Genomic DNA, 21,920 nt, shown 5'->3' on the forward strand with positions numbered 1-21,920 from the left:
ATTCAAGACAAGTTCTCAGCAAAAAATTGATAACTCTGGATGGAAGTATGTTTGCTGTTGTGATGCATAAAATTGTTGAAATAATGCCATGCCAAATGACAAGCTAAAGGCAGTCCAACAAAATATTAATGTATGGCGCTTTTTGGACTTGCCAAACAACTTTTCAACCCCTCTTCTATAAGCTATATTTAAGCTAATTTGATTACTCAGGAGATAAATGACAACTCTTAATGTTAATGATGTCCAGCCCTAATTCAGCTGCAAAACCAGGGAGACTCTTTTTATTCATTTTTTCTTCTGCAATATACTTAATTAAACCCAGGAGCTTTTACCATGTATGTTTGCTAAGAGATGCATCATTTGTTGAAGTGTTGGCTCTTTACAGAAGTTTGAATTCCACTGAAGGGTAATCTCACTTGTTGGTAGCATCTATTGAAAAATAAAATATAAAGTCAAATTTTTAAATTGTGTTTTTTTTTTTTTTTTTTTTTTGAAATTGCAGTGGAACAGCTGAGATTTAATGAGTGTGGCCTGAAATACAGTGCTCAGCATAAATGAGTACACCCCCTTTGAAAAGTAACTTTTTTTTTTTTTTTAAACAATATCTCAATGAACACCAAACAATTTCCAAAATGTTGACAAGACAAAGTTTAATATAACATCTGTTTAACTTATAACGTGAAAGTAAGGTTAATAATATAACTTGGATTACACTTTTTTTTTTTTTCCAGTTTTACTCAAATTAGGGTGGTGCAAAAATGAGTACACCCCACAACAAAAACTACTACATCTAGTACTTTGTATGGCCTCCATGATTTTAATGCACCAAGTCTTCTAGGCATGGAATGAACAAGTTGGTGACCTTTTGCAACATCAGTCTTTTTCCATTCTTCAACAATGACCTCTTTTAGTGACTGGATGGAGAGTGATGCTCAACTTGTCTCTTCAGAATTCCCCAAAGAAAATAATTTCTTTACACCACAAAGGTGAAGGCTATAAGATCAGCAAAGCTTTACTTGTCAGTCAGAATACTGTAGCAAAAGTGGTATAAAAACTTAGATGGAACTGCAACCACCTCACAGAGATGTCCAGGTCATCCACGGAAGTTAACACCTCGACAGGAGCGTCTTCTGATGAGCAGGGTTGAAGAAAATCGGCATGCGAGTTGACTGCAGTTACTGTATCTAAAGAAGTAGAAAGCCAAACTGGGCTGACTATTTCCTGTGACACAATACGGCATACACTGCAGAGGAATGGCATGCGTGGATGCGGTCCGCGAAAGAAGCCTCTCCTAAAGCCCAGGCACAAAAAAGCCCGCCTAGAGTTTGCCAGGGCCCATGCTGACAAAGATGAAGACTACTGGGACTCTATACTCTGGAGTGAAGAGACGAAGATAAATGTTTTTGGAACTGATTGCTTCAAAACTGTATGGCATTGCAAAGATGAGGAATACAAAGAAAAATGCATGGTGCTTACAGTGAAACATGGTGGTGGCAGTGTCCTTATGTGGGGCTGCATGAGTGCTGCTGGTGTCGGGGAGCTGCATTTCATTGATGGCATCATGAATTCACGGATGTATTGCTCTATACTGAAAGAAGATGCTACCATCACTCTGTGCCCTTGGTCGTCATGCACTTTTCCAACATGACTAAACACACATCTAAAGCCACTGTTGGATTTCTGAAGAAGAACAGGGAGAAAGTGATTCAGTGGCCAAGTATGTCTCCTGATCTGAACCCAATTGAACACCTATGGGGAATTCTGAAGAGACCAGTTGAGCATCACACTCCATCCAGTCACTAAAAGAGGTCATTGTTGAATGGAAAAAGATCAATGTTGCAAAATGTCGCCAACTTGTTCATTCCATGCCTAGAAGACTTGTTGCTGTCATTAAAAATCATGGAGGCCATACAAAGTACTAGATGTAGTTTTTGTTGTGGGGTGTACTCATTTTTGCACCACCCTAATTTGAGTAAAACTGAAATGTGTAATCCAAATTGTATTATTAACCTTTACCTTCACGTTAAGTTAGAGAGGTTATATTAAACTTAACGTTTTGGAAATTGTGTGTTCATTGAGTGAGTTTGTTTTAAAATGTTACTTTTCAAAGGGGGTGTACTCATTTATGCTGAGCACTGTATATAAACGGTATGTGGAAATGTGTAGTGAATGAGAGCCAATATACCACTAGAGGGTATGGACTGTATATCCAGGGTATCATTATACAATAACAAACTGCATGCTGTATTCCTTTGGCTGTAAGGTCATGGAGATGTCTGCGAAAGGTGTGAAGCAGGTGACCCTGGAGTTGGGAGGAAAGTCACCACTTATCATCTTTAAAGACTGTGAACTGGAGAATGCTGTCAGAGGGGCTCTAATGGCTAACTTCCTTACCCAGGGAGAGGTAATGAGGAATTGATATCAGCTTGTAGTAAAACGTCTAAATTGTTGTCAACTGCTTACATTTTGGATTATCTTGGTTAAAATGCACTATATGGCCAAAAGCTTGTTTACACCTGACAGTCAGGTCTATTTGTGGACCTTCCCCAAACTGTCACAAAATGCACACAATTGTATAGCTTTTAGTTTTCCCTTCACTGGAACTAAGAGCCCCAAACCTATTCCAGCATGACAATGCCCCTGTGCACAAAGCAAGCTCCATGAAGACATAGGTTACCAAGTTTGGTGTGGAAGAATTTGGGCAACCTGCACAGATCCTGGACCTCTACTTCACTGAATAATTTTGGGATGAACTAGAACACCTTCCATTGCAGGCCTCTTCAACCAACATGAATGCCTGACCTCACTAATGCTCTTGTGGCTGAATTGGCAAATCCTCACAGCCATGCACCAACAGCTTGTGAAAAGCCTTCCAATAGGAGTGGAGGTTTTTAACAGGGGGAAAAAAGGGGACTAAATCTGGAATTATGATTGCTTTTATTTATTTTAAAGCACATGGACAACAAACTTGGCCATATAGTGTAGGTTGCTTGCCAATTATTAAGGAGTCTAGTAAGTTCCCAGTATGACCATGAGTACAGACATACTGCAGGTGTCCATAAGTGTTCTGGTTGATACAGGTGTGTTGCAATGGGACACGGGTCTTCGTGCAGAGGGAGATTATGAAGCCTTTTGTAGAGGAGGTTGTGAAGAGAACCAAGGCTATCGCTGTTGGAGATCCTTTGCTGGATGGGACACGGATGGGTGCTCTGATCAGCAAACCCCACATGGAGAAAGTACTGGGCTTTATTAACAAAGCTAAAGAACAGGTACTATTGCACAATAACTAAAGTGTTTTTAATGCTGATATTTAATCAGTGAAGGAATAGAACACCTCAGGAACATTTCAGAGTGTGGTATGATTTTGAATGTCCACTTGAGGGAAGATTTATTTCTTCATATCAATATAAATTGACTTTTCAGTGGCTTGGTACACATCTAATTTTTCTACTACAAAAAGCTAATGTTTTTAGAAAGGACTTGAAGGGTATCCACCAGTTTAAGACATTTTTTTCCCCTTTTCATCCCCTTTAGATTACTGTTAGCATGTGATTAATTCAGTTTGTTTTACATAGCAGTTTGTTTTGATATGTCAAACTATTGTGAGTCTCTTCCCCCACCCGAGCAACAATTTTAGTGTGCACACAATGGACGTGGTTCTGTAGAAATTTATATATGTAGATCCACAGAGGATGCAATTTCAACTGTCTTTCACATCAGTATGTCCGGATGCTGTTAATTGACCATAGTGCAGCAATACCATGATCCCCAACAAACTGATTTTCCAAGCTCCAGGACCTGAGCTTCAGCCAACACCTCTGGATCATGGACTTCCTGACTGTTCTGTCAGACTGGGAAGACCTCACTTCTAATACTGAACACTAGTGTTCCTCAGGGTTGCGTTCTAAGCCCATTCCTGCACTCCCTTTACACCTATAACTGTGTTCCTGTCCACAACAGTCATTAAGTAGGGCAGTGGTAGCTCAGTGGTTAAAATCAATGGACTAATGATCCAAAATGTCATTGGTTCAAACCCCAGCACTGCTAAGCTGCCACTGCAACAGTGATCGTTTTATCTCCGCTAATGATGTCTGCCTACAGAGAGGAGGCCCAGTGCTTGGTGAGGTGGTGCTCAAATCTTGTCTCTCAACACCAGTAAGACCAAAGAGCTGATCATTAACTTCAGGAAAGGGTCCACTCATCAATGGGGAAATGGTGTCCAGCTTGAAGTTCCTGGGCTTCGACATGTACCAGAGGATGTACCACAGCACTGTTAAAGAAGGCACCACAGTGGCTATGCTTTAAGACAGCTAAAAATAGAAACCTTAGCAAAGATCTGCTGGTCACCTTCTACCACCTAGAGCATTGAGCTCACCCTCACATATTGGACTGTGACATGGTACAGCAGCTGGTCCACCAACTGTAGGCAGAGTCTAATCAGAGCCTGGGCTGCCACCTCTTGAAGTTATCTACCGCTCCTTCTGTCTCTGTAGAGTCATCACAATTTGAAATGACCCTACAACCCCACCTGGACAGCACGACATGCGCACCAGAGCCTGCACTGCCAGATAGAGAAACGGTTTATACCCCAGCCCAGTAAACCTCCTGAACCAATGCACCAAGACCCTCCGGATTATAAGACCTACAAGAATATATTTTATACATATGTGCATGTCCGTTTAATCATGTGAAACTGCTACATTACTTGCACTATACTGCCCTTTTAAAATCACAACTCCATATACAATACAAGGATCTATGCTCAGTTTAACATCCAAGGACCTCAACGACTATGACTCATGCACACATGATGCTCACAATGCCTCCTCCTTTTCACATGACTAGTTGTTTATCTTTTTTTTTTAATTCCTTCTACATAGCTCAGTACTGCATACTGAATCTTATTGTACCTGTACAATGACAATATTTGCATAGAAGAGCATCTCAGATATAGGATGCGATCAAATTGAATGTGCACTAATGTCTGTTCAATAATAAAATGGAAGTCCAATGAGAACCAGTGAATGTACATTGGTGATTGTAGTTTTTTATTTATATAAAATATAATATAGCACTTATGTCTTGTTTTAGGGAGCCACAGTGCTATGTGGTGGAGAGCCATTTGTTTCCAGTGACCCCAAACTGAAAGGAGGCTACTTCTTGTCCCCATGTGTATTGGGTGGGTAAGGTTTTTAATTTTTGTTCTATCTGGCTTGGCCTCGAGCTTAACAACACTAACCTTTTGGTGTTTTACTGGCCACCAAGCCTGGTTCCAATTTCAGGCCCTAAAAATAGGAACACTGACCATAACTTGCAGATTTTGTATTTGTCTCCCACCAATGATGCTGCACAATGCATTTTTACCTTCATGCTTCCTAAATGTATTGTTCTCAAAACATTTAAGATGTACTAGAATTTCACAGGGCAGTGCAATGGTTGGCACAGTCACCTCACAGCAAGAAGGCCCTAGGTTCAAATCTCACAGCTTTTCTGTATGGCGTTCACATGTTCTCCTTGTGCTTGCACAGGTTTCCTGTGGGTTTCTTCCCACAGTCCAAAGATGTGCAGATTAGGTCAAATGGCTACTCTGTGTGCGTGAATGGTCGTTCATCTCTGTTACCCCTTTTCCATCAAATCAGTTCCAGGGCTGGTTCGGGGCTGGTGCTGGTTCACAACTTGTTCAACTTGCGAGCCAGCTGAGGACCAGTTTGCTTTTCCATAGCTCGCGGTGCTAAGCGGAGCCACGTCGGTTACGTCGCTGTATACGTCGGTTACGGCGCTACGTTTGCATAAACCTTGGTGCGAATATCAAAGCAAAAACAACACGGAAGAAGCAGCAGCAACAACAACAATAATGAATGACTTCGCGTTTGTAAAGCTGCTGCTTCTCGTCGCTTAAAAATGGCGATCTTTCGCGGTCTTGTTATTGTTGTTGGTCTTAACAACTCTGCCCCCCCCTGCTGACGTAAGCGGTTCTTTCCTCTGGCCCAGCAGAGAGTTGGTGCTAGCCTGGAACCGGTTTTTCTGGCCCCAGAGCCAGTTCTTTGTCAGTGGAAACAGAAAACCCGGTTCCAAACTAAGCACTGGCCCCGAACCAGCCCTGGAACTGCTTTGGTGGAAAAGGGGCATGTGATAGCTTATTGACCTGTCCAGGGTGTAGCCTATCTCTCACCTGAAGTCAGCTGGGATTTGGCTCCAGCTTTCCCAGTGATCCTGATGGAGAAGCGGTATAAATGATGGCTGGATGGATGTCCGTCCGTTCGTCTGTCCGTCCTACCCCCAAAACCTTATTAGAAGATGTGTGCAATCAGGCACTGGGAAGGTTGAAACTGTATTAAAGTATTTGCCTGGGTTTTGTCCTGTTAATTATAAACCCTGCTCTTGCTGTATTAACCACAGTGAAGAAGCAATTCTTTGCCATTCATGTGAGGTCGTGTTACATTTTAATGTTAATTTAAATATACCCACTGTTGATTTTAGCATGAAGGGTCATGTAGTGCGCGCTCTCTCTCTCTCTCTCTCTCTCTCTCTCTCTCTCTCTCTCTCTCTCTCACACACACACACACACACACACACACACACACACACACACACACACACACACACACACAGTGTAAGCATGGTTAAAAATGTAGGACCTAATTTAATCTAAAATGAGCTTTCCAGCTGCAGCCCTATGCTCCACTCAGGAGTTGACAGGAATTAGTCTGGAAAGCTTGATTTCCACAATAAACAAGTAAATGTTTGATTTTATATGTTGCTTCATTCATAGATAACTGTAGGGATGACATGACCTCTGTGAAAGAAGAAATCTTTGGGCCTGTCATGTCCATTTTGTCATTTGACACAGAAGAGGAGGTTTTGCAAAGAGCCAACAATACAACTTTTGGTCTGGCATCTGGAGTCTTTACCAGGTAAAGTCTTGTACCAATGTCCCCTTCAGATATTAGAATGATCGAGGAAAGAGAACGCTTTTTTTCTTTTTTTAATGTAACCATCTGTTCTACGGGTCAACATTTTGTCTTGCATGCATGTAGGGATATTTCTCGAGCCCACAGAGTGGCTGAAAACCTTCAAGCTGGAACATGCTTCATCAATAATTATAATGTCAGTCCAGTGGAGGTCCCATTTGGAGGCTACAAGATGTCAGGTATAGATGCTGAGTTAATTACACCTTAATGGCATAAAATGGCAATGGCTACTGTTCTCTTTGCAAATGAATATTCTCACTGTATATATGCATATGCTTCTTAATGTTTTGATGTATGTAAATTATATTGTGTGTGTCTCTATCTCTAGGATTTGGCAGAGAGAATGGAATGGTGACAATTGAATATTACTCCCAGCTGAAAACTGTTGTGGTGGAAATGGGAGATGTCGATAACTACTTCTAAAAGACTGCAATCCTGCAATATGACTGTTGCCATTCGAAAGGAAAGCTGTGCTGATGTTTACTAAATATGAACCCATAGATAAGTTTAGCAAACTTGTACCTGATGAACCAATTTCAAATACTCTAAAGTAGTTCTGAGCCAAAACTATCACAAGCAAGTGCCTAATACACTGTCACATTTGCAATTAAGATATTCTTGCATTCCTACAGTACATCTAAGCTGCCTTTTTTTTTTTTGTAGCATGTTCAGTGTAGGAAGTGTTTTTTGACTTTAGTGAATGAGTAGCCTATTGTCATACTGTTATCTACCAGTGTAAACCATTGTGAATTTTTTTTTTTTTAAACTAAACATGACCCACATATTTGGAATTAAATTTGCAAGTGTTAAGAGTTTTTTGTATTTGCCTTTGCCTTCCATTGACGCATGCACTTCAACCTTCTAGACTTGGGTTATAAGGCTTGCATACACACATTGGTCATGTGGTTGCATCATTTTACCAAGCTTCCATATAATGACACAAAATCGCACGAACACAGTGATATATTTGCCAAGTCTTTATAACTACAATTAAAGATAAACAAGTTACTTAATATAAAGTTCATGTTTAACAGAACCACGGAGGTGCTTTGAGGTTGCAGAGTTGTTCCCATTCAATGACTTTGTTAGACTTGTGTAGTGCTGTGAAGAAAAACAGAAAAATAACCTGTTAAGTGAGCTTGGAAAGGGGAGGGGATTTTTAAAAAAATTTTTTAGGATCCTTTAAATTTTTTTATTTTTTTTTTAGCACCTATTTTGAATACAGTATTTGCCTACAAAACTGGCTTCAAAATTAATACCTGACAAATGACTATTTAATGAATCGGCTCTGGAAAGATAAACCGCACGAATTCTATTTATTTTTGCGTGGTCCAGTTTCTATCAAATCCTGCACTCTGGCGGGCGAGCAGGTCCGTATCCTACGATACAGACCTCTGGCGACTTGCTCGTTCACAACAAACATCGTAGCAATTTTTGTCAACATTTATTTTTGCATTTCTCAGGAGAATAGTATTAATTGTACATCATGGATAGTGATAACGACAGTGTTCACAGCGAAAGCGAGTTTTACTACCCTGAAGAAGAAAGAAAAAACATTTCAGGAGAAAGCTAAAAACCTGTAGCTGTTGCTAAGGCTGAGCAAAAACATAGCTGAATCCTGAATGACTCCTATTTGTATAAACAAGGGACTACATAGGTGGCAAAATGTAGCTTCCCCCCCCGCCATGGAAGTGTGCTTGTATACCAAGGAGGAAGCCATTTGCATGACAGCCATGAATGAGGATTCAAAATGGCAGCTTGGCTCAGTTTTCCCTTTCGGGCGGTCTCGTTTTCTGTTAGAATTTGGTAAAGAAAAAATTAGATTTACCAGCTTAAGGTCGGTCTGTATGGTGAAATACTGTGACCTCGATCAGTACTTTCAAGACCTTGGTCACGGTATTTCACGATACGGGCCTCCCAGCTGGTAAATAACATCCATCCATTATCTGTAGCTGCTTATCCTGTCCTGCAGGCAAGCTGGAGCCTATCCCAGCTGATTATGGGTGAGAGGTGGGGTACACCCTGGACAAGTCACCAGGTCATCACAGGGCTGACACATAGCGACACACAACCATTCACACCTATGGTCAATTTCAAGCCACCAGTTATCCTAACCTGCATGCCTTTGGACTGTGGGGGAAACCGGAGCACCCGGAGGAAACCCACACGGACAGGGGGAGAACATACAAACTCCACACAGAAAGGCCCTCGCCGGCCGCTGGGCTTGAACCTTCTTGCTGTGAGGCGACAGCGCTAACCACTACACCACCGTGGTAGTGGTTAGCCGCTCCTGGTAAATAACGTGTATATCTTTTAATATGGTTTGAGACCCTTGTAGAGGGCTCTGGGGCCACTGTTCCAATGAGCTGCCTTTTTTAAAGGGCTTCTTTCTTGCAACAATTCTAACACCAACGGCAGGTGGTTCTGAAAGTTGCATTTAACAGTTGATTCTGAAAATCAACAAAAAAGTTAAACTACAGTTTTAAAACTGATCTTTCTCAACTTTTTTTTTTGACAAATGTCCACCGGTTTCATGCATTTTTGTTTCTTCTAATTGTGCTTAATGATACTTTTTAATTGCATTTTTATATCAAATATATAATTTTGTGCAGAGACTGTCTCTTTGGTAATCATAAATATATCCCCCCCAAAAAAGAAGTTTCATTCATATTTTTCATAACAATTTGTTGCATTATTGAGGGAATATATGCAAAACACTACTATGTAAAAATGGTTCTAATGAGAATGATTGTTAGAACAAAGGTAAATACTTTCTCACTGTGCAGAAAATTTTAATTACTGTGTGTAAGGTATATTTTTCTACAGTCATTTTCCTTGTTTTTGATGAAGTGTGCAAATTCATCATATATTCCTAAGTTTCCAAATAGAACCGTTAAAGCCACCCAGGAAACATGGGTCCAAATAATATGTTCCAGCCTGTTTTAAGAACAGTCCACTGAAGAGTTTTCACTGGTTTCCTCTAAGAACTGAATTCCTATTAGAAATATTCATAAGCGAGATGCTAGCTTGTTTAAAACACTAGAAACCTTTGTACCTTCTGGTTTGGCTACTGAAACATATACAAGTTAATGTTTATCCTGAGTTTTTTTTTTTAAATAAAGTAAAGGCCAGGGAGTTGTGAAGCCACAGGGACAGAAACTGCCCTTACATAACAGAAACTCAATTGTCCAACGTTAGTATATTAATAAAACTGCTTTAACTAGTTTTATATAAAACTGTCGTGAATATTTTCCATAAAATGAAAACCCATCTATTTTATGTAAATAAAGATACAAATTGTGTTTTTCCTGATTTTTTCCTGACAATAAGAAGAAAATGTGCAAACAAAGAAAGAGAAGCAGATGATAATATTTAAGTTATTCCACGAAATCGAGTGGTACATGAGCTGATAGTCGATGAGGCACGTAGCACCAAGTCAGCTATAAGCCATGTACGATGAGATATTGTGTGTGTGTGTATATATATATATATATATATATATATATATATATATATAGGTCCGTCTCAGAAACTGGTCTCTCATTTGGGACATTATGGTCAAAAAATACATTTTCTAATTTTACTATTTTATTTGCATTTACCTAACACTCAATATTTCTTTTGTCATATTTAATAAGAATAAAGATAGCATCTTGCTTTATCTGGGCTCCACTGTGGGAAATTTTTTTTTTATTACAATTCAAATGCTTTTGTCAAATTGATTTACATATAAAATAACTACATCATGAAGAATTAAAGCCCCTCCTTCACAGATGAGTGAAAATATTGAATAAATTTCCTCTTTTTGATTGCTTGGGTTAAAAATGCCAACTTATGATGACTGAATTGATTATTCACTTAAATATGAATAATATGATACATTTTGGGTATTTGATATGGCGAAATAGGACAAAATGGAAAAATCAAGAACACACTGGAAAGATGAGAATAATGGCAGTGGTAAAAGAACACTGACTGTACCGGCTGAAGGTCGTGTGGGTCTCTGCTGCGGTGCGCGAGCAACGGGACATCACTACTGCAACGGACGGAGCGCGAGGCAGGGACGGGACAAAATGACTGGCCGTAGATTCTATCAAAAGTTCGATCTAAATTGACCATGGTTGCAAAATATTGGCCAAAAATACGCAAACACTACGAAATATGAAAGTAAGATGAAAAAGAAACATTCTATTGCCTTATACTGCAAGACTAAAACAAAATAAAACTGTAAAAACTCACCTTTTCAGTGATAACGTCCGAACAGATCACTTGTGTAACAGAAAGACCGCAAATGGAAGCACGATCAACTTCTAACTGGAGTGGAAAATTCCATTCTACACATGAAAATTGTTAATGTGTGTCCTTCTCCGCACACAAATAACACACTACGGTAAAAAATAGACCACAACTTATTTTATAGCTCAGAAATTCATACAAGACCAGCTACCATTGTAACATATTCTGTAAGAAACATATTCTATACCTAACTTTCAGCTTTCGTTTTAAAAAACAAAATCCCAGATTTATAACTAAATTTTTATATGGCGTAGTGATTTTAAGTTACTACTTTTGGTGAGGTAGTGACCTTGACCCTGAGGCTTTCCATTTCGATTAAAACACACGATCGTATTGGTTTTGGGTATGCGGAAAATGGAGTTACAACGGTGATCAAATATTTTGCATGATGTTTTATTACGGTTCTGATTATTCTGTGAGCGCACCAATCCTTAGGTGTATAAAGTTACAACTTAAAATACAATTGGTGATAACCGTAGACTTTTCAGTGGACTACAACCTTTTTAAGGGAACGCGATGTAGTCAACCATTTATCATGTCCCAGATCAAGCCGCCATTTTTCCACAAATTTGCAGAATTTTTGCCGAATTCTGAATATTCACATCAAAGGTTTAGTTTTATCTGTATTATTTCTTTCATCATTTTATTTCAAATTAAAACCAACATCACCATTCAAAACCGTATAGACCCCTTCGCATGTTTGTAAACAAACCGACCGTTGCCAGGATGCTAGCGTAGCCTGGACCCAGAAACAATGGCGCTGCCCATAGACCGGCATTATGAGCTGTCAGATTATGCAAAACAATTGTCGTTACAAGATCGAGAATGCTACATAAATAAGTTAACTCTAACAAGTGGACATCGCCTACCGGATCCGTACTTAATTAAAGAGTGGACGGACGATGTTAGTAAGTTCCCTCCTCATTTTCCTCTGATACCTGAAGGCAGTCATACTATTTACAAAAAATGTCAAACTCAAAAAAAAAAAAAACTATTTACAAAAGTAGCCTGCCATCAACATTCTGGTTACAGTGAGACTACAACTTGATTAACAATGGGACATTCATATTCATTTTGTTTTAATCAAATTATGCCAGTGATGTGATGGCAATGTGGCTTTAGCTACAACAGCAAATACCAACACTAAACAGCAATTTGCAGGAGGTAATGGCATGAAAGGAATGATAGTGTAAAGAGTGCAGCTAAGAGAAATCAGAGCTGCGTAAAAAGCGAGAGGCAGAGACCAGAAATGAAACTGAACGGGGCGGGAGCTAGGTTAGAGCAGTCAACGTAAGTTGGCATTTAGAGTGAGGGCACACAATTTTACCTTTCCATCCTTGCTTTAAAATTGTGATTTTTCGGCATACACAAATAATGATGGCACAAAATCTGGACTGCTTGAGTCAAGCGAGACCTCTCCTACAAACAAAACTGCATGCAAAGCTAAGTTAACATGCTAACAATATTCATTACATTGTGTAACTATGACCCAGCTAATCAGACAAACGTTACCAAAGTATTTTGCTACATCAATAAACGAAGACTAGAAAGAATAAAAAAGAAAGATTTAATAAATAGCCTGATCTTACCTGTGATGAAGTGGGCGCTGCAAACCCGCGCATTTTTGATGGTGCTTTCATCCCAGTCTACACGTTTGATGGCTTGTAGTCATAGACGTCGGGATTTTTTTTGGAATGGGTGAGATCCTGCTGGAATTCTGTACATTTTAACCCCATCACTGCTACAATTCTGACACCCGACAACACAACAACTAGGCATTTCTTCCAAATATTTCTTCTCGTCTCTACCGTCGCTGAGTCTTTTTTGGGTCTAGGCTGCGCGCGCAATTTCCCCTTACGTATGAATGACGTTTACTGCGAAGGGGTCTATAGTTTATTGACTGTGAGTATATTTAGTGGGGTACCCCCATATATATATAGGTGGTGTAGTGGTTAGCGCTGTCGCCTCACAGCAAGAAGGTCCGGGTTCGAGCCCCGTGGCCGGCGAGGGCCTTTCTGTGCAGAGTTTGCATGTTCTCCCCGTGTCCGCGTGGGTTTCTTCCGGGTGCTCCGGTTTCCCCCACAGTCCAAAGACATGCAGGTTAGGTTAACTGGTGACTCTAAATTGACCGTAGGTGTGAATGTGAGTGTGAATGGTTGTCAGTGTCTATGTGTCAGCCCTGTGATGACCTGGCGACTTGTCCAGGGTGTACCCTGCCTTTTGCCCGTAGTCAGCTGGGATAGGCTCCAGCTTGCCTGCGACCCTGTAGAAGGATAAAGCGGCTTGAGATAATGAGATGAGATGAGATATATATATATATATATATATATATATATAAAATATGGCGGCAAGGTGGTGTAGTGGTTAGCAAGGTCCGGGTTCGAGCCCTGTGGCCGGCGAGGGCCTTTCTGTGAGGAGTTTGCATGTTCTCCCCGTGTCCGCGTGGGTTTCCTCCGGGTGCTCCGGTTTCCCCCACAGTCCAAAGACATGCAGGTTCGGTTAACTGGTGATTCTAAATTGACCGTAGGTGCGAATGTGAGTGTGAATGGTTGTCTGTGTCTATGTGTCAGCCAGTGGTGTAGTCTACTTTTTTGCAGTGGGTATACTCAGTGCTTGCCATGCAACGCCCCCCCCCCGGAAAAAAATTTATAATTTATACTCACACACACACACACACACACACGTGTGTGTTGTGGCTATACTGTTATACTTGTATTCATCCATCTTGTAACTGTCCGATAACCTGAAAGCAACACCTCATGAGCGCCATCACTGCCTAATGCATAGTAATATGCATCTTGAAACTGGTTTTGTGTACAGATCTACTGTATGCAAAACAAATGTGGTTTAAATGTACAAAATTTATAAAATTTTGATTCACCGTTCAACTTAAGATAAGTGGGCTTTTCCATCTTTTTTTTTTATTTTTCATGTATCAAGAAAATTTGACATATTGACATGTAAATTAAACACATATCACACAATATATTTTTAACATATTAAATACATTTCTTATTTCTTATCTATTCAGCACATCAGCTTAAATGAACAAGAAAACATCCTAGATGTGCTAAAACAAATGCTTCAAAGAAGAAAAAAATAATTTAATTAACAAATACGCAATGCCCTTCAGTGTGTTAATCCACAAGCCCTGCAAAAAAGGTCTACAGGACTTTCCAGGTGTTTTTATATTCTGGCATTTGAGGTCTGCATTGCCTCCTTGGTTGTGTTGCAGAGTGATGGCTGAGGACACTTCTGAAAACACTGAAACAGTGTCGTTTGTTTTCGTTTCATGATTTCGCAAGCTTGACTGAATGCTAGATAATGCCGCGCTGGCTTGACTGACATAGCAACAGTTGCTATGGGGGGCGGAGCTCCCGGAAGGGTCAATTCTCTGCTCTTGGATCAACTCGCAACGCCTTGAGTGTATTGGTGGGAGGGACATGGCGATTCATTTCCGCCAGTTTGTTCTTTTTTTTTTTTATTGGAAGTTTCAAAGGTTTACAGAGCATTAAGGCAAATCTATGTATTTTTTACAGAACCTTGTAGGAACATAGCACACATAGTACACATATCAAGAAATTATAAAACATAAGAGGAAAAAAATAAATAAAATGATAGAAAGAAAGAAAGAAAGAAAGAAAGAAAGAAAGAAAGAAAGAAAGAAAGAAAAAAAAGACACTCGAAAGAAAGTAATGGAGGGGGGGTACATTATAACAAATTGAAGCTGTCTATTATTGATATAAGTTCGTTACTCCTCTTAGTTTTTAAATATCTGACGGATTTACTGTACAAACATAACTCGTTTTTAAAGGAAGGGAAAATGGGGATTGTCTTTATGCATTTGCATTTGTGAATATAATATTTTCCTAAACACGTCACCACATTTATTAAAAGCTCTATGTTTTTGTCTTTGTGTATACACCCATATTTGAGAAGATTCAAGTTTAAAAAAGGAACGGTAGGAATGTTTTCACAGAGCCAGTCACATACATTGTCCCAAAAGGTGTTACTGTATAAACATAAGAAAAATAAATGATCTGTAGTTTCAACATTTTCACAACAAAATATGCAATTCTTCAGCTCTATATTAAATCTGTAGTTAATAAGCTCCCCTGAGGGATATATGTCATTAAATATTTTAAAGTGGAGTTCCTTTGTCTTGGGAGGGATAGGTAGGTTTAAAGTGAGAGTGCGTAGTTTTTTGATAGTGTGTGAATCAATATTTTTAGGATTAAAGTTTTTATATTGGTGATAAGGAAAGAGATAAGAAGTGAACAATCCTCGGATTACTTGGTTAGGTATATCTTTGTTTATGAAGTCGTCCTCACCTACTCTTAAGGCACTAGGAAGGCTAGGGGCAGAAGTGAATTGTTTTGAGTTTTTGGCCATTAACAAAAAGGCAGGAGGGATACATTTCATGAGCCTGTTGTATTGTTGTCGATCACATTGAAAGCCGTGTTTTAAACAGAAGTTATCAAATGATAAGACACTGCCATCCTCATCTAGCAGGTGCATTATCGACCACACGTCCCTCTCCATCCATTCGCTAAAATATATTGATTTGTTTTTGTGAAGAATATATCTGCAGTTCCAGATAGGTGTGTTGTGTGGAGTGAAGTTGTGTTTGTACAGAAGGTTCCAGTAGAGGAGGACTTGAGAATGGAAAGAGGATAGTTTTAAAGGCAACTTCTTCGGGATGAAATCACAGTGCAAGAGAAAAAGAATACCACCAAGTTTTCTAAAGATTTCCCTAGGGACACAATACCAAAAACTGTTGTTGTTAACAAGGAATGATCTTAGCCACTTTATTTTTAATGTGCCGTTGATGCAATCAAAGTCAATTGCCTGAAGTCCACCATCTTCATAACTTTTTACCATGGATGTCTTTCTTAGATAGTGGACTTTCCTTCTCCAAATATAGTCAAAATGTAATTTATTTATGGTTTTAATTACTTTGTCAGGAAAGGATAGAGAACTAGCAGGGTAAATACATCTAGAAATACTTTCCATTTTGGTTATGTAGATTCGACCTAATAGAGATAAGTCCCTATTTAACCACCTATCCAATCTAGATTTACATTCTTCTAATTTGCTCCATAAGTTAAGAGAATCACTTAGAGCTGCATCCTTTGTAATATGCACTCCTAAATATTTAACTGAGGATTTGATGGGAATGCCATAAACTGATGAGAGGAGGGAGTTGTGTATAGCTAGAAGTTCACATTTGTTAAGGTTTAAGTGTAAACCTGAAGCATTTGAAAATAATTTTATAGAGTCTATGGCTTTTGGGACTTGTTCAGGGTTTCTCAGGAACAAAGTGGTGTCATCAGCTAGCTGGCTTATTTGAAGTTTAGTATTGAAAACATTAATGTGTTCAATTTCTGAGTTTTTAATTAGGATGGAAAGCATTTCTGCTGCAATTAGGAATAGATAAGGTGAGATGGGGCACCCTTGTTTTATACCTCTTCTGATAGCGAAACGGGGGGATGTACCTTTTGAAAGAGAAACAGAACTGTTAGTGTCATGGCGGCGGCACGGTGGTGTAGTGGTTAGCGCTGTCGCCTCACAGCAAGAAGGTCCGGGTTCGAGCCCCGTGGCCGGCGAGGGCCTTTCTGTGCAGAGTTTGCATGTTCTCCCCGTGTCCGCGTGGGTTTCCTCCGGGTGCTCCGGTTTCCCCCACAGTCCAAAGACATGCAGGTTAGGTTAACTGGTGACTCTAAATTGACCGTAGGTGTGAATGTGAGTGTGAATGGTTGTCTGTGTCTATGTGTCAGCCCTGTGATGACCTGGCGACTTGTCCAGGGTGTACCCCGCCTTTCGCCCGTAGTCAGCTGGGATAGGCTCCAGCTTGCCTGCGACCCTGTAGAACAGGATAAAGCGGCTACAGATAATGAGATGAGATGAGATGAGATGAGTGTTATGGTAGATGCATCTGATTATGTTCCTGAAAAAATCTCCAAACCCACATCTTTTAAGAGCCTGAAAAATGAAAGAGTGTTCGACTGTGTCAAATGCTTTATAGAAATCAAGGAAGAGAATAAAACCATCATCCTGTAGGTAGTTGTTATATTCTAGTAGGTCTAATACTAGACGTACATTATTGTGTATTGATCTGCCTTTCATAAACCCCGATTGTGTTTCACTGATTATTTGGTGAAGACCATTTTTTAGTCTGTTCGAGAAGATGTGTGTTAATAATTTATAGTCGTTGTTAAGCAGAGTAATTGGTCGCCAGTTTTCAAGGTATTTTCCATCTTTACCAGGTTTGGGAATAAGTACTATTACACCTTGTTTCATGGTGTGTGGGAGTGACAAGTTAGCAGTAACTTCATTCAGAGTATAAAACAAAATGTGTTTGATATCCTCCCAGAAGTGTTTGTAGAAGTTTGCTGTGAGGCCGTCTGAACCTGGTGAACGGTCTGGTATTAAACATTGCATAGCCTTTTCTAATTCTTCACGTGATAGAGGTGCATCGCAACTTAATTTGAAATCTTCTGAGATAAGTGGGATGTATTCTTTTATTTTGTCAAAAAAAGTGTCGGCTGCCTCTGGTGAAAAATTGCTTGAGTATAATGAGTTAAAGAAGGTGAAGACCTCTTTTGCTATAGTTTTGGGGTCAGAACATTCAGTGCCATTTATTAACAATGTTTCTAAATTGTTTTTTTCTTGTCGTGCCCTTTCTAACCTGCAAAAATAAGCAGAGTTCCTCTCTCCTTCCTCTATCCATTTAGCTCTTGATCTGATATAAGCCCCTTTGGCTTTTTTGGTGTAGAAGTCATCAAGTTTAGTTTGCAAGTTAAGTAGTTTCCTTTTGTCAGAATCAGAGATAGTGGGTTTGTTGCAGCATAGATAAATTTCCCTTAACAGTTCGTTCTCCACTAGCTGAGTGGAGTGTTTTAGTTGTTTGCTGAATGATATAGAGAAGTTTCTTATCTTGAATTTGATATATTCCCATTTTGATGTAAAAGAAGAAAAGCTATCATCCTCAGAGATGTCTTTGATAATACTCCTTATCCCCGTGCAAAATACTTCAGAATTCAAAAGATCAGCATTGAATTTCCAGTAACCCCTATTGCGTTTGACAGTGTTGGAAGGTTTCAATAGTAAACTTATGAGACAATGGTCTGATAGAGGAGCAGCAGAGACTGAGCAATCACTAACAAGTTCTTTTAAGCAGTCAGAGATGAGCCAGAAATCAATTCTGGATCTGCTTGACCCATCTGGCTTAAACCAAGAAAAGTCTTTTTGATCTTGATGTAAGATACGCCAAGGATCGATCAAATTGTGAAGGTTGCAGAAATTATACAGATGAGGATTATAATGGTGGTTAACAAATTTGGTGGGACAGCGATCTAACCATTCATTACATACCATGTTAAAGTCACCCCCCAGCAGTACATTGTCTGTTGGGTAAGTAAGTTTCAGTTCCTTAATAATATCGTTGATATCAGAGAGTAGTTCCTTGTTTTGTGTTAAGTTGTTGTGACCATAGATGTTTCCCAAAATAATAAAGGAATGTTCGATAGACAAAACACAAAAGATCCAGTGTCCATCTGAGCCTTTTCTGGTGGTGAGAATTTTCCCAGGGAAGTTGTGCAGGAGGATAGCTGTACCAGCAGAGCGATTGGTACCATGTCCAAAAATTATTTTATCTCCCCATTGGTTGGACCAGAATTTTTCATCAGTCTTTATAGAGTGAGTCTCTTGTAGTAAAACAATGTGTGATTTCTTATTTTTACAAAAAAGAAAGACAGCTTTTCTTTTGACACTGTCTCTTAGTCCCCTTGCATTAAAAGAAATTAACTTAAAATCTTCTTTGATAGAAAACATTAATCGGACGGAAAAAAGAAAAAAAGTACTAAAGAGAGAGAGTGAAACTCTGAACTTTGAAGAAAACTTCAGGGAGTAACAGGAATAAACCTCGCCTGTAGGTTCCTAGGCAAAAATGAACTGAACCCCTTACAAGTGGTCAATTTAAACATGTCCCTCTATACGTTACCAACTTCGGTGACCTCAATGGCACTCCCATTTATGTAGCCAATCGGACCTTTGTAGTAGGCTCGCTGAGCGGCCTCTCTTGCTGCCTTGATCTTTGGCCACACAGCCTCTCTCGCCTCCTTGTCCTCCGGGAGAAGGTGTTCAGCGAACGCGATGCTGAGCTTCGAGCACACTGCAGAGCCTTTTGAGAGGCGCCACAGCTCATCCCTGAAGTGTCGCATTGTGAATTGTATGATGATGTGCCTGTTTTTGTTCTTCTGCTTTTGGCCCAAGCGGTGCACCGAGTCGATGACAAAGTTGATTTTTTCCTTCCATTTTGGAATGATCTGCATGATGATGTGGGACACCTGTTCACGAGTGTCTTCGTTGTCCTTTTCCTTTAGCCCGCGTAGTTTCAGATTCCAACGACGCTTATAACGCGCCAACTCCAAAACCCTCTCTCGGAGGTCGGCGTTTTCTTTTGCCAAATTTGTAATCTGTTTTTGAACAGCAACGTTTTCTGCTTTGCATATTTCGATTTCTTTAGCATTAAATTCAACACTTTTAGTTACTTCTGATACCATTGTGGTGTTTTCTTTCAGTTGCAAGTTCATTTCTTTTAGCATGGCATAGAGGTTGTTTACTGCAGCCAGTATGGTAGCATTGGATACCTCGGTTTCAGTATCAACTGTGGACTCACGTATTTTCATTTTCTTCGCATCAACTGCAGGCTTGGTTGGTGTCTCGGGTAAAGGACGGGAGTTCTTCGTGGCTGCAGACTCCATGTCTTCCACAGGTGCAGTCACGTTGCCGCAGTAGTCGTGCAGGGCTAGTGCTGAGGCACCTGCCGCCTCGGTCTTCTCAGACGTGATTTCCATGGTCAGAATGACAGCAAATAGGATAAAAGAGGAAAAAAATATGATGGGCTAAACCTTAAAGCTCAATGGGTCTAATTTCCGTAACTAGAGGGACTTGTTTTGCTTAGATTTGGGGCATGAATCACTCCGTGTTCGGAGTGAAGTGTGTGCTTAGTTCGCCCTCTTGCCGGAAGTCCCCGCCAGTTCGTTCATGTCGGTCAGTTCAGCAAAGAAATTCGTTCGTTCAGTTCGTTCACTCGTTCATTTTGATGACGTCACACCAAAGCGGCACAACAATGGCTGTCGTCCGAAGTTTAGTTCATCTTGAGTGAACGAGAGGCGGCAGAGGTGCCATCCACAATAGATTTTCATACATTACAATGTGCTTGAGAAAAAGATGGAAGAAAAACATTATCCTAGCATTATCTGAAAAAGACTACATAAACAAAGCTCTGAAAGTTAATTAAATGTAGATGAGAATAAAGCTGTTTTTATATTTATTATATTTATTTTAGTAGAGCCATGGTCTGCCGGCTATGCAGTTGTTCTCTCAAACCCATTAAGCAAAAAAAAAAAAATTGCTTATTTAACAGCAACACTCATTTCAGAGAATAAACAACTTTACAAGTCATCGTATTCAGCGAACAGTAGCCTGCGATGTCTCTCTGCTGCATTCATGATCATTCATTGTTTGGCCTGGTCATGGACATGGAAACGGTTGTTATGCACGAACATTCGATTGACGTCACGTCTAGCGAGACCTTTTCCAGCTGTTCGAGCAAGTGACCTCCTTTATTGCAGACTGTTTCATGCAGTTGTTCAAACCCATTAAGTAACACCCATTTTGCTCATATTCAACAGCAACGCTCATTACAAAGAACAAACCACTTTATTACAAATTGCATTAACATTAAAAAAACGAACACAGTATGCCGCGATCTCCAGAGCCACGTTCTTCATTGTTTATCACAGTCATGGAAACCGTTGCTATGCGCCCAGCCCAGTATGGCAGCAGGTAGGCTGGCTGCTGGCTGTTCGTTCGTTCGCTGTGAACTGAAATGTATTGCTGAGTGAGAGCTCTAAATTGTAAACTAAAGACCTGGCATGTGTCAACGCTCTGATAATAGGGCTCAGATAGCCCTTAAAGAAGTAAAGTGGCGCTGCTCTGCACAGATCAAAATGCAAGTTGGACGCCCTTCTGCTACTGAACAGATCCTGCTGATTCGCCAACAACCGAGATTCAGCGACAGCCCTGCTGCCAGCGAGCAGAGACTGCTGATTCGCGAACGACCGAGAACGAGAGGCAGCGCGAACTAGTTCTAGTCGTTCACTTCGAAGACTCGTTCAAAAAGAACGGTTCGTTCGTGAACGACACACCACTACTTGAGTGTCGGGCTCTGTCAGCGTCTTCTTACTGAAGCCCATAGGATTTGAATTGAATAGGCGCTTGTAGTGCTAAAGCGCGTTTGGTGGACACAGGCATCTAGGAATGGAACTGTGGAACATTCATCTGACAATGTTGACGTTGGTTTGGCCAGTTCAAATAACGAATATGTTTTTCGGTAGGCGTATGCGCATACGCAAATCACTGAGCTCTTCAGTGAGTATACGGAAATCGCTGAGCTTTTCCAGTGGGCATACGGCGTATACCTGCGTATCACGTAGACTACACCACTGGTGTCAGCCCTGCGATGACCTGGTGACTTGTCCAGGGTGTACCCCGCCTTTCGCCCGTAGTCAGCTGGGATAGGCTACAGCAGACCTGGGCATTTTCCGGCCCGCGGGCCGCATACGGCCTTTTGGTTCATTCTGACCG

At 40.3% G+C, this 21,920-nt stretch overlaps 1 protein-coding gene across 4 annotated transcripts in view; it reads left to right on the top strand.

Annotated features, from left to right (window-relative positions):
* Window positions 1-7,786, top strand: part of aldh9a1a.1 (aldehyde dehydrogenase 9 family, member A1a, tandem duplicate 1) — a 32,772-nt gene extending 24,986 nt beyond the window's left edge. For all 4 annotated transcript variants that reach the window (XM_060932084.1, XM_060932085.1, XM_060932082.1 and 1 more), the window contains 6 exons: window positions 2,264-2,404; window positions 3,081-3,269; window positions 5,092-5,179; window positions 6,773-6,914; window positions 7,038-7,150; window positions 7,300-7,786. In XM_060932084.1, the coding sequence (XP_060788067.1) occupies window positions 2,264-2,404; window positions 3,081-3,269; window positions 5,092-5,179; window positions 6,773-6,914; window positions 7,038-7,150; window positions 7,300-7,394 (768 nt within the window). In that variant the 3' untranslated portion in view covers window positions 7,395-7,786. The remainder of the gene's footprint in view (window positions 1-2,263; window positions 2,405-3,080; window positions 3,270-5,091; window positions 5,180-6,772; window positions 6,915-7,037; window positions 7,151-7,299) is intronic.
* Window positions 7,787-21,920: the final 14,134 nt, after the last annotated feature.

This window comes from Neoarius graeffei, chromosome 10, assembly GCF_027579695.1.
Source record: "Neoarius graeffei isolate fNeoGra1 chromosome 10, fNeoGra1.pri, whole genome shotgun sequence".
In the NCBI taxonomy this organism is placed as follows: domain Eukaryota; kingdom Metazoa; phylum Chordata; class Actinopteri; order Siluriformes; family Ariidae; genus Neoarius; species Neoarius graeffei.